Source organism: Heliconius melpomene, chromosome 12, assembly GCF_056956725.1.
Source record: "Heliconius melpomene rosina isolate 202511_hmr_F chromosome 12, ASM5695672v1, whole genome shotgun sequence".
NCBI lineage: Eukaryota > Metazoa > Arthropoda > Insecta > Lepidoptera > Nymphalidae > Heliconius > Heliconius melpomene.
In genome coordinates, this window is record NC_140400.1 from 4159062 (window position 1) to 4172615 (window position 13554).

At 33.2% G+C, this 13554-nt stretch overlaps 1 protein-coding gene across 1 annotated transcript in view; it reads left to right on the forward strand.

Annotated features, from left to right (window-relative positions):
- Nucleotides 1–13275, forward strand: part of LOC146533484 (E3 ubiquitin-protein ligase RNF123-like) — a 31462-nt gene extending 18187 nt beyond the window's left edge. The window contains 8 exon segments of the mRNA XM_085195333.1: nucleotides 1743–1880; nucleotides 5913–5986; nucleotides 6341–6480; nucleotides 7441–7626; nucleotides 10097–10267; nucleotides 11459–11567; nucleotides 11997–12189; nucleotides 12981–13275. Coding sequence (XP_085051459.1) covers nucleotides 1743–1880; nucleotides 5913–5986; nucleotides 6341–6480; nucleotides 7441–7626; nucleotides 10097–10267; nucleotides 11459–11567; nucleotides 11997–12189; nucleotides 12981–13077 — 1108 coding nt within the window. The 3' untranslated portion in view covers nucleotides 13078–13275.
- The last annotated feature ends 279 nt before the right edge of the window (nucleotides 13276–13554 follow it).

Below are 13554 nucleotides of genomic sequence, written 5' to 3' on the forward strand. Positions count from 1 at the left end.
TCCTTTCTGCTAATATAAATAATGATTAAGTGTTTTTTTTTCTCCTACTGGGCCTTAACCAGAAATAGGTAAATATGACATTGTAATTAAGATGTTTTTCCTATTGTAAATATAAATATGCCATCAGCCTCCATTTCAACTAAATAGTATTAATATTGATTTTTTTTTAAATTTTATATTTATTATCTGTACTAAATTAATTTATCATCCAATCATAAATATGTTAAGTAAGTTGTTTTAGTATCCATACTTCCTCCATTGTGAGGAGTACCAAATGAGTCTAGTAACTTAAACAAAGAGACACGAACGCAAAATATTTTTAAAAGTTGGAGGAAAATAGACTATCCAATTGCGCTAAAAAGACATTTTAAAAATTCTAATGGAAATAAACATTTAAACTACATCAAAACAAATACGCATATTGTATTTTCATAGCAATTCCAGAATGTACCCTCATAGGTACATTCAGCAAACCCACTCACCAGATAAAGTAAACAAGTGCAAAATAACAAACATGCATCGCACTTTGCACAGCGGATGAAATGCAAACCCGCATATTATTTGTTTAAGCTATGAAACTTCTCAAATATCTTCCATTTTCATATCTTTTTTAAATAAATACTGAATTGTATATTTTCTATGTTGATAGATCTTCTGCATTTTCTAAAACTTCAAATATTTTCCATCCTCTTATTAGAGGTAAGTCTACGAGGTTTAAGCTGAGTTTTGTATATGCCAATTAAAAAAAATAACTAAATAAAATATCAATTCTTTTACACACATTGTATTCTCATAATTTCAACTTTCATCCGATGTATCGTTGGTACCAATAAAATAAATCATTCCTTTATATTACCAAGAACAACGATGTCTAAAACTTAATTCTCCCACTTTACACCTATACTATCAATATGTTAATTAATGTGGATTGTATGTATAATGCTATATATTATAACAATTTTATTGTCACACATTTGAAGGAAGCAATTTATATTCAAATAGATTAAAGTCTCTTCATTAAAATATAAACTCGAAATGTTAATAAACTCATAATTTAAACAAGAAAGTTCAATTCAAAGAACAAACTGTTATTTAATTAAACCTTTTGCAAACATTTTGAAATCGGCCAATAATGGCGGCCTACTGAAGTTTGCTACGTTGATTTTACAAAGGGTACCTACTCGTATTACTTCGCAAATTATTACAGCCCTTAAATGGCCTTAGGGTTGAAATAGCTGTGGCGCAGTAAATCGGTAAAGAACTTTGTGTAATACATGTGATTATTTTGGAGTCAAATTTAAAAATATGATTTGAATATATTTTGCCTTCAATTTCCCGCCTATTCAGTTTCACCTATAGCAGGGCAGAGGGAACCTGGTGTAAGATTCTCCGTTCTCCACGCACAGCCAAGTTTTCGAGATATTGCATATTGGCGGAATGGCGGAATTCAACAAAACAATTTCAAATAATTACAATTATTTCTTTTTGTAGAGACATAACCATCAGGTTTATACTCAGTCGTTGGTGTTAGAGTCATTGGGAAAGTTTTAAGCTCTAGTTTAAGCTTTAAGTAGTATGTAAGCATCTATGCTTTATATAAAACATAAATTTCTATAAAGCAGCAAACCACTACATATATAGTATCTATTCAACTAACATTAATAAAATATTAAATATGGAATCATCATTTATATAAAAAATATTATGGCATATTATATAAAATTAAATTTGTCCATCTTTAGGCAAATGTCGATGGTACAAGAATTGGTACGTCCATATCAGAATCGCGCATGGGCACAGTCCAACTGGGTGTTGGTACGCTTCTGGCACGGTTCAGGGTTCGGCTTCCGACACCGGCAATGGCCACATTTGGCAGCAAGGTAAAATTTATTTCTACAATTTAGAATTTTAAAAAATAATTGGTTATAAACTAAATAGGACGAATTAAAAACTAAAGACTATTTTCAATTTACAATATAGGTACTTTTTCTTGTTTATATTTTAACTAGCGACCCCCTTGCGGCTTCGCCCGCTTTTACTACTGTATTATTCATATAATGTATGTTTGCAAAGCACTTCAGATAATGTGAAAATTAATTAAACCCTAAGCAACCCGCATTTTCGTAGTTTCAATAAGGATTTTCCAATTGTTTTACACAGCAAGGATTTTTTAGTAGGTACCGTAATTTTAAATCTGTGCTACTAATCTTTTCAAGTACTTATTAAAATATATTTAAATGACTATTTTTAGATAGTTAAATGGCTATTTTTAAACGGAAGAAATTATAAACAAAAGTCTACCTACTAATAAGTACTACAAAAAATATGAAACCAAATATATCGCGCTGAAATAATATATTCAACTCCAATTATCCAATACGTGCAAACGCATCTAAATCTTCGTTGCTATAAAGGCAGGCGGGTTTTTTTATTCGAGCTTGTGGTTAATGCTGAAAAGGGTATTCTGTCCCTGATGAAAAGCAAGCACTACATGGCTGCCTGTGAGGAAAATTAAATAGAATGCATCGAGCGGGAATCGAACCCGGGCCGCCCGCGTGGCAGGCGAGTATTCTACCACTGAACCACCGATGCGTGTAAGGCAGGCGGGCGCGGCGGACGCGCTTGTATAAGCAAAACGTCGAGGCGAGCCGTTTCGCAGCAAGGATTTTTTTATATTGTAACAACTTCTAAAGTACTTATTAAAATAAAAAACAGTAAAAGACAGTTTTGATCTACATTAAATGGCCAACGTAACTAATATACTTATTTATATGCTGAGAGTAAGGGATAAGTGAAACTTGAGTAACATACAGCTGATGTGTCAACGGCGAGATGTGTCAACAATTAAATGCGTTTTTCTGTAAAACTATTCGCAATTTCGAAATAGTGTAAAAGCAAATTTTATCTTCGTTTAACGTAGAAATTTAATAAAGTATTTTAAAGGATAAGGATTAATACCATTATGGAAAATATCCCTCACAATAAAAAATATATTGAAATTACAACTTTTAGACAGAAATATGATCACTACACGTTATTCTTAAAAGACACGAATATGCCATCGCGGACTTTTTTGTAGATCTTATTAAGAGGAACAATACTCCAGTACATTATTTTCATGTAGTACTTACCATTAAAGCAGCGCATGCACGAAAGTGTCTCAACGGGTAGGACTTTATTCATATTTATCGTATTTATGTTAATTTACATAAGAATGTACAAATAATAAACTATATATAAACCTTCTACGAAAAATACTCGACCTAATGGTGAAAACCGCAACAAAATCCGTTGGGTGGTTTAGAAGAAGAAGAGTTAGAAACAACAGACAGACACGAAAAGCGACTTTGTTTTATAAGATATAGGAAGCTCATAAGACTACAAAATTATAATATATGTAAATTAGGTTAGGTTTATTCTCTACGAAATCATTTTATTCTAAGCTTAAATGATTATATACAAAATAGCATAATATCGATTAATTTGTCAGAATTTCATCAAATGCTTATAATTATTGTGAATTCAGCACCTGGTATAGTATATTAACTACTACGACGAAAACAAAATAAATTATAGACCACTAAACTCCAAATTACCGAAAACGAATGTCGGTATTGCTTGTTAAATATTAAATAATAAAGTAGTCGCTATTGATTTACACATAAACTTTAATTTAGTGGAAATTTTGTTAGTTAGTTGAAGTTATTTAAAACAGCGAATTCGTATATAAACTTCACACATAGTCAAAAGTATTACTAAATTATTATTTGACAAAAAAAAAGGAAAACAGTCACTATCGAGAAATCTGACATTTCCCAATCTCTCAACCTTCAGGTTCTTCAACAATCTATTAAAAGATTGGTTAATTTTTAAAACGTACGAGTATTTCAAAGGCGGTAATTAGTTGGATTATTTTAAATTTTGTGTCAGTAGAGAGAGAAGCTCGAACAGTAAAAGTAAGAATTATTTTAAAAAAAGGGAACCCCCTTTTTCCTTGAACTTACATTTGTACCAAGTTAGAGCACTGCTCTATCCCTATAAATATGGTGGATCCATGGAATACTAGTTTAATCTAACTAAAATCTTTAATTAAAAAAACGGATAATTCTTGCTATTCGCACTTTTTCATTTCAAAAGAATTGAATATAGAACTCTAAGAAGGATCGAGCGAGAAAACAGAATTAGTTTATTCTTTAATATATGGCGAAAGGAAAAAAAATCAAATTGAAAAAGCTTATTTTAACGCGACACAAGAAAGAACTATTTGTCCACCGACAGCAAATTGCCGGTCCCTTACATAATGCTGGCGAAACGTGATAGAATAACAGCTCCAGCTAACCTGGTGCAAACTTACGTAATATATGTTTTAGTTAAGAAAACTAAGGCCAAAAGTTAGTTTTAGTTTCTCTTACTAGGTCACAGTTAATGGTTCGTAAAGAAGTCAGGTAGAAATGTGGAGTTGCTATATGTATTATATTAAATAATGTATGTTATATTATGTGATAGTATCACTTCTTTATTGATTAAAATGTCTTAAAGATAAAAAAAGTGAAAAAAACGACTTCACGCTTTTTCCTCCATAACAAGGAAGATGAAAAAAGCAGTGTTAAGAACTCCAACTTCCATAATAATAATTATAAGTTTTTCAGGTAAATTTAAGTTGGTAAAGACGTTACTTAAAGCTGATTGAAAGACCTACCTATGTGAGTTATTCGGAACTGATATCGGAAGTTCCGATATCTATATATATAAAAGGACTTGTCCTCACTGACTGAGGTAAGACGCACGCACAGCCGTAACCGCTGAGGGTAGAAACGTAAAATTTGGACAGATGTTTACTTTCGTAATCTGGACATCCACTAAGAAGGGATTTAGAAAAATTTTAACCCTAAAGGGGTGAAATAGGGGTTCAAAGTTTGTATGGAAAAAAATTTAAATCGGCACCGATTTTTATAAAATTTGAAATTTAGATTTTTAATAATATTTAATTGAATACGTGTTTCATCGTTTTCTAGAATTCTCTCCCTAAGGGTGCAAATAAGGGGTTGAAAGTTTGTATGGGAAAATTCTTAAATCGCCGCCGATTTTTATAAAATTTGATATTTAGACTCTTAAAAATATTTAATTGAACATATGTTTCATGGTTTTCTAGAATTTACCCCCTAAGGGTGCAAATAAGGGGTTGAAAGTTTGTATAGAAAAATCTTTAAATTGCCACCGATTTTTATAAAATTTGAAATTCAGACTCTTAAAAATATTTCATTGAACACATGTTTCATGGGTTATTAGAATTCATCCTTAAATACGCAAGCGAAGCTGCGCGCGTCCGCTAGTACGTATATATGAATAAAGCCACATTGTTAAATGATGAGGAAAATTATTTATTTCATGAATTGTGCAATATTTTATGACGATGCCTATAGGACTAATTTCATATAATAAAATTTAGAAGTTTCCTATTGACGCTACCGTCAGTACCGCGTTGCTCCTTCATATAGTCTACCCAAATGTGTTGAAAATTGTTCTATGGACAATTTATCCCTATACTCGTATGTATTCATGCTGCACTTACTCCATGAATACGGTTTATATAATATTAGACATAATACTACATAATATGTAGAGGCACTGAATAAACTGAATACCTGATGTATAAAGTATGGCTCGATAGTAGTGTAGTAGCACTAAAATATCGGATTTCTTCATTTATATAAAGCGTCGCTGTATCTCACACACAGCAGGGTAGGCAGAGTGAATCTAGTGCTAAAACACTCCGTACCCCATGTTCCGCAGAATTCTGAAGGCATTGTGTGTTAAGTGGCGGGACTCAACAGAGCGAAGAAATAAAAAGTGTACTTATATCATAAATGTTATTCCATAAATGTTAATATTCAAAGTAGTTTGTTCTACAGGTACGGCGACAGAGAGCCGACTGTAAACAATCTAGGAGCTAAAGTTGACGCCGGCCTCATGAGCCAATGCTTTGGTAAATATCTCCATATATTCTACGTACCGTCGTACCCAAAATAGTAAAATTATAAGGAATCTTTTTTGATCTTCACGTATTACTTTAATAAAGGAGGGGGGACGGGGGATCAGGGAGGGATCTTAAAAGGTAATAGTTTTCTGTAAGACTGATACTACTGATATGTTTAATGGCCTAATAAAGACTAATGACACGAGAATAGCACATATTTTGATTTAAAATATTTATTAGACTTTACGTCTACAGCCAAATCACGGATGAAAATATTTTAATTTTCAAATGCTCTACGATATAACATACATATAATAAATATAACGTTATATTCATTTTTCTTACTTATAATAAAATCGATAGGTCCGTGTCCATCAGAAGTAATACAAAATCGCATTAAAGAGTATTTGGAGGCTCATCCAAAGGAAGCCGCTTTATATCTGAACTCGTTGCTGAGTCAGCTCAATTGGGCCTTCTCTGAATTTTTTACCATGATGCAAGAGGTAATTGTTACTCTTATTATAATATATATATATGCATACAATATATATTTGTACTATTAAGGTAGAGAAAGAGACAAAGACAGACAAAGATAACCTTGTCAAGAGACTGATACAGAATTCAGGAGTAAATAGGGAACGGAAGGTTCGTAGGTTCTCTGACTACCCTGCTAAAAAAAATGTCAATGCATAAATTAAACTCATAATATTTATATAAAATGCATTTTACATACATATATCCTAGATATCCTAACTACGTTGCCATGACGACGTTGTTCTATCCAGTGTAATGTAACGTAACTGATCCGTTTAAAACTTCGCCTGTAACTTCTGTAACTTCGAACATTGTATCTAGACTCGATTTTAACTAGACAGCAGATTTAACATGCCGAGCAAGTTCTCTTCATCAAAAGTCACTTTATCCAAGAGTCAATATTTTCGACGTTACCTCATAGTTTGTATCGAAAAGTTGTGAAAATTTCTGCTTGTTGGCTTAAACTTTTATAATAGCCAATTTTTATATTTTGGATTAAAAATTGTAATTGAATGATAAAATTTTACTCTTCAAATTTATCTATTCTTATCTACTACAAGACACTAAAAGTAGCTACTTATATCTTTTTTTTAAATCATATAATAAATCAATTTGTTATTTAATTCTTTTTCAGCTTTCACTTGTAGCAGGGTAGGCGGAGTGAGGCTATTGTTAAGTTAAGACAGTCAGACAGAATTCTGAAGGCATTGCGTGTTGAATTGTGAAACTCAACACCACGCTTCATCTTCACACCAGAGCGAAGAAATGAAGATATCAAATGTTTAATTTCCTCAAGTGGGAATCGAACCCCAAACCTGTCTCGCTTACAATCACATGCTTGTGCACTTATGCTACGACTGGCCTCTGTAATATAAACATATTATTAATATAAGTAATAGCATATAGTTTTTATATAACGTCTATGTCAGATGGACAGAGTCCAAGTGGACGCTCATCTGGAACCACGGCAAATTAAACTCTGCGCCACGTGCTTCGACCTCTACCACGGGCTGGCTAGAGCTTTGGAGATGACGTTGGCTCTAGTGCCAGAAGTACTAACGAAGTCCGAGGCCAGTGACAATCAGAACGAGCTGCTATTGGGGAGAACTTGTCAGGTACATAAATATTTACTAACTTTTATCTAAGTACGTCTTTTCTACACCCGTAGTTAAATGAGAATAGTTAAATAAAAGAAAGTTTGATTTCCACCATTTAATACGCAATGTCTCGAAATTTGGTTACGGAATGTGGGTACACTAGGTTCTCTCTGCCTATCCTGCTTTATGCTGGATACAGCATTCTCTCCAAAATAAAACTGTGTATTTGGAGCCTTCCTCTATAAATACGCTATCATAAAAATATTTTTTCAATTCGACCAAGTACTTAACGAAATTAGTTCAAGACCATGTAATTCAACGAAATGAATTCTTCAGCTTTATAATATTAAATAAAGATTATATTCGACTATTGAGGATAAGATTATAAAAAGAGAGAGAGATTTACAAATAAAATACGAATTATGCTTCGCACAGCATTTCATATCGTTCAATTGAACTCCACACGATTCAAAAAAGTTGTTTTATTTCTTATAATAGTGTCGTTTACTCGAAAAGTACGGCTCAGCACAATATACCTATCGAATGGTCCACACAGAATCAGATAACAAAAGATTTAGTTGACCAGTGCTCTCGTTCCTGCTTCACACTTAGTTGAATGACAAGCTTGTGAATTTGATCTCAATAGTATTTAACATGGGTAAATTTATAAAATTGTTAAATTCATGCATTTTGGTAAGTTCCCGCTGTATCCGGCACATAGTATGGTAGGCAGAGGAAAATTTGAGAACCTAGTGTTAAGACACTCCTCTCTCTCTAGGACTTATCCGTTCCCAACTTTGCGCCGAATTCTGGAACCTATATATTTGAAATAAAGAAGATAATGTAGTACAAATATTTATATAACTAAATTTTTTGTCTACTTCTATAAAATATAAATAATATTTAAGTATAAAAATATTAAATATATTGATACACAAATAGCTATATTTATTACATACGTATATACAATCAATATGAGCATCTTTTATTTGAAAATTTCTCTGAACATATAATTAAAAAACGGTTTTTAATTATAAACTTTAAAAAATACAAAAGAAAATAAAGAATTGCATTGAAAATAATTAAGAAAAATTATTTTCATTAAACACAATGCCATCGTCATTAATTCAAAAGCAATATTTCGTAATTCATTTCCACTATATAATACGAATACTCGAAATCTCGTATTCTTCTTCTTCTTCGTATTGTGAATCAACGTAAAACAAAGGAACGTTTTCACGCGCCATTGATCTCGGGCGGTCCAGTCGTTTTGCTGGACTTATTTACTTTAATCTGTTGGCGCAGGAACGTTCCTCGATCACGTAGGTAGCGTTCTTTTTGTTTTACCGTTAATTGTACTACTGAAATTTATTGGGAGATTTGTTTTCTTTGTTGTTATTGCAGAAATATTTAATATGTTATTAATTTAAATTTATATGGGGGAAATGGGAAAGGAGAATGGAGTGTCTGAACGCTAGGTAAAGATTTATGTTTTTTAAGAATTTATAATTTTACTATTTACACAACTATTGCATAATTCTTCTTTTTAATAAAAATAAAACAGAAGACAATGAATGACTTTTGATAACACAGCATTTGATTAAGGAAATTTCGTCCAAAATGCCGGCCGGAATCAATTTACCCTGAAAAAAGAACCCAATTTTATCAGGACAATGCCTGAAGGTATCAGATAACGGGTGATTTCCACTTGCCATTGGAACCCAACTCAGTCGAATTACTGGCCGTAGCTTAGCCATATTTGTTTTAATCTTTTGGCACAGCCTATAGTTGCTTCTGTCGGCCTTTTATTAGCAGTATAGTGGCGCAGGGGCAGAGTAGTGACAGTAAGTTGTGGGTTCGATCCCCACTCGAAGGAATTAATTAATATTATTTATTTATTTTCATTTGTTTGCTGTGGCACCAAGCCGTAAGCCCGGCATTAAGTACCGCCGCTCAACACGCCATGCCTTGAAAAATTCAACGAAAAGTGGAGAACGAAGGGATGAGGGTTCCTCGTAGGGATGGAACCCCCAACCATTGCTTTTACAGTAAAAGTCCTCCCTTTATGTCACAACAACCTCATACGTTGTAAATTTTATTTAAAACCAATCTTTCAATGATCCTTGTTCTATAACTCTTTAATTATAATTATCTCGATCTTTAACTTCTACAATGGGGCAAAAATCTATGTATCGTCTGAATGGGATGTTACTCCCATTTCTGAAAGGTGTCTTAATTCATTCTTAAGCCATTATAAAAAGACTTTTTTTTTATTTAACCAAATCAAATGCTGGAATGACTGGCAGTGGTCATTATTTTGGACAGCTTCCAGGAGGCGCGGATTCGTGTTTCGCGAACGTTCTAACTTATATATATTTTCTGAGCGCCTGTTATGTCAGCTATCTAAATTGTATCAAATTATTATTCTTATCACTTAGAGTAAAATATGCGATTGCACACATGTTATTCTTCTTATTTTTCCTTCCAGATACTGCTGGCAGTGGTATCTCGAATATGCGTCAAAGGCGGTGGCGGGGCTGGTTTCAGTAGACTAGTATCAAGAGGGCTGCCGGACACCGACCGGGTGCACTACTACGTAGCACTGGCACCCGTAGCTGGGTGCTTGATTAGGATGATAGATCCCAAGTTGTCTGATGAGGTTATTTTAAAATAAATATGTATGGTGATAGAGGTGATGCTTGTGGGCTTGATTACCACTCGGAAAATAAATAATTTCCATTTTCTTGCCCTGGGAATCAATGAATTCAGAGAGCAATACAGCAAAGGTTTTTTTTATATGGTTTATAAATTCAATTTTCTTTCAAAGAATAACAAAAATCTATACCAAATATAGCAACGTGTGAAATATTGTTCCATATATTTGCACAACGGACTTTGTTTGGTGATCGCGGTGAATAACTATAACCTAAAAATAAATTGTTTTTGCTTTCAATAAATATATCACGTTTGGGTTTTATACACAAAAATAAAACCGTGTTATTCATAGAATATTTTATCTTCGCTCTATATCCCGCACTCATAAGGGTAAGCTGAAGGAACGTGGAAACCTTGTGCTAAGATACTCCGATGTCGAGTTGCGGAAGAGTCAACATCGCGCTTTGCCTCATTACCAGAGCAAGGAAATTAAAATATTAAATATTTCATTACCTCGAGTGGGAATCAAACCCACAACCTGTCGCATTTACAGTCGCAGTCGCAGTTACACACTTGTGCCAATGCACCACGGCTGGCCTCAATATTTATAGATAATATATAAAAGGAAATATTGTTTTGATTCTTTAAATAACTTGGTACTTGTATAGCATAAACATTATTTGAACATCATTTAATACTACAACTATAGAAAGATAGTTCTTTATTTTAAGATGACTTTTTAATATTTATATCTATACATTTATGTAACTCCTTACTTTTAGGTAAATTTTCGTTTGCCTTCGACTACAAGGTGTAGGTGTTTTAGAATTCCGGAATGTGTTCAATACGGAAGTCTTTCCATTTAGCCATGTCGGTCCGTCTGTATAGCATAGCTCAATAACTATTGGAATTACCAGAAACTTGTAGCTTGGCACGTTAACAAAGTGGTAAAATAAAAATAAAAAATCGTAGTAAAATTCAATTGTTTTAAATTCCTTCCCTACATGTATAGTGGGGATGATTTTTTTTCTTCCCCATAGTGTCGGATATGTACGTGCATGGTACGGAATTCTCTATATTCCTTCCATACACACACTTAGGAATTTTAATGCTAAATTTCAGTTTTCTACGTCTCGGTTGCGTGTAGTCTGTCAATACATAAATACCTACAAATAATATATTTTTTTGTTTTCAGCATTTAAGTAAAGTGAGTAACTTCATAGTGAGCGAACCATTGTTCCGCATCGACGGACTCCAGTTCATGCTGGAGAAGGATAAGAAGAAACACTTTTCGTTTTATGACTGTTAGTTTTTGTTATACTTACTTTCATTTCTTTTTTTTTGTTTGTTAATTTATAGGTATGCATTATAGATTTGAAGCCCAGTCGTGGTGCAGGTGCACTAGCGTGAAACTGTAAGCACGGCAGGTTGTGGATTCGATTTCCACTCAAGGAAATTAAATAATTGATATTTTCATTTATTCGAAATGATGTTAATAAATCTATGAGAATAGGTTAGTGTGAGTCACCTACAGATTTATTTTAATTATATACAAAGTTGTTCGTCCAATTTTCGTGAAGTTGGTGCAGATTACGAAAAATTCAGAGATAGTCTCTATGTATGTATATACTTTTTTAAGAAAAGTGGTAAACAATATATTAATATACTAAATTATAAAATAGGAGAAAATGAAATGCTAAAATTTAACCTGACCGTTAAAAATCCGTGTACAGTCCCAGAAGACGTGACACTAGACGAGCTCAGGGCTCTAGAGGCCGTAGTGGAGAGGCTGCGCCAGGCGCGCGAGGCGATACTGCGGTCGCGGTCGCCGGGCTCCAGCGGCGCGCAGTCGGACCTGCTGTGCACTATCTGCTATGCGAGGCCCGCGGACACCGCGTTTGTGCCTTGTGGACATCACTCTTGCAGGTAAAATCTTGAAATCTTTGTTACTAGAATTTTATTTCCTCACTCTAGGGTTAAGGCAAAGCACAGCTTTGAATTCCACCACGCAATGCCTCCCGAATTCACCAGAAACTGGGGGACCGAAATGCCTTAATTCGAACGGAGTGGTCTTAAAACTAGATTTCTGTGTGAGATAAAGCGTAAGGCTTAGAGATATTATAAGTATATTTTCCTTTTGTTACTTCACAAAAACTTGTAGTGTTTAATAAAATATATATTCATTTTTCTTTGAAAGAAGCGAAACATTTTCTAACATTATTTATTCAAGTCCATGGAGAGTTTGCGCTTTATAGCCTATTCATGCTGGTATTTTATTCATCTTTATCGGTGTGGGCATCGAGATCGACTAGCCGTGCCTAGATTATATACTATTGTTAAGCTTAGAAATTATATCGAAAACTCTTTGAATCTAAAATAAGATTCTTTTAAAATTTATGTTTTATTTAAAACTACAAACTACTTGCAGCAAAATTGCCAAATATGTGACTAAACGATCATTTCGATTTCGAATCTCACTGGACGATGACGACGTAAAACTAATATTAAAAGCTTGAAGAGTTATTTGGTTCTCCAGAAACTCCAATATAATCTACTAGAACGGAGAAATGAAAATAAATTAATATAATATTTTTTCCAAATGGTAATCGAACTCGCAACCACTGTTAAGAGTGAAACGCTATCACACTGCGCCATGATCGCCTCAATCTATTAACACATTTTAAATTTATAAACTTTAATATTTTATTTTCTTCCAGAGCGTGCATAATGCAACACCTATTGAATAGTAAGCAATGTTTCTTTTGCAAAGCCGACATTGACACAATGCGGGAAATTGAACCTGTCTCCACCTAATTGTGAGTAATGGTGTGTCCTCGTTGCTCGCATTCGGTGGGTGAATTGAAATGAATAGTAGAAATAAAGTATTGTGGCTTTTTTTAATATACTCTCAGTATTGGTTTGTTTATTTATTGAATTGAATTTTATTTGTTATGGAGGATTGAATTTGTTAATTTTATTTATTTTGTAAATAAATATTATGTATTGGTTGTATTTTGTGTTATATTTTAAAAAGATAAAAGTGGATATGTCTATAAAAAATAACGTTTACATGAACATGTTTGTTTGTTCAAAGCCGAATCCAGATTATATTACAAAGTCAATTTAGAGCGAGTCGTAATTGATGATTGCGGTAGCCGTATATTATTATTTGTAGCGGAATTCAAAATATTGTTAGTTACTATTGAATTATCAAATGAACATACCAAAAAAACTACATACATATATATTAACTACCTTTTTACGTAACCCTATATTTTACGGTACTAAAAC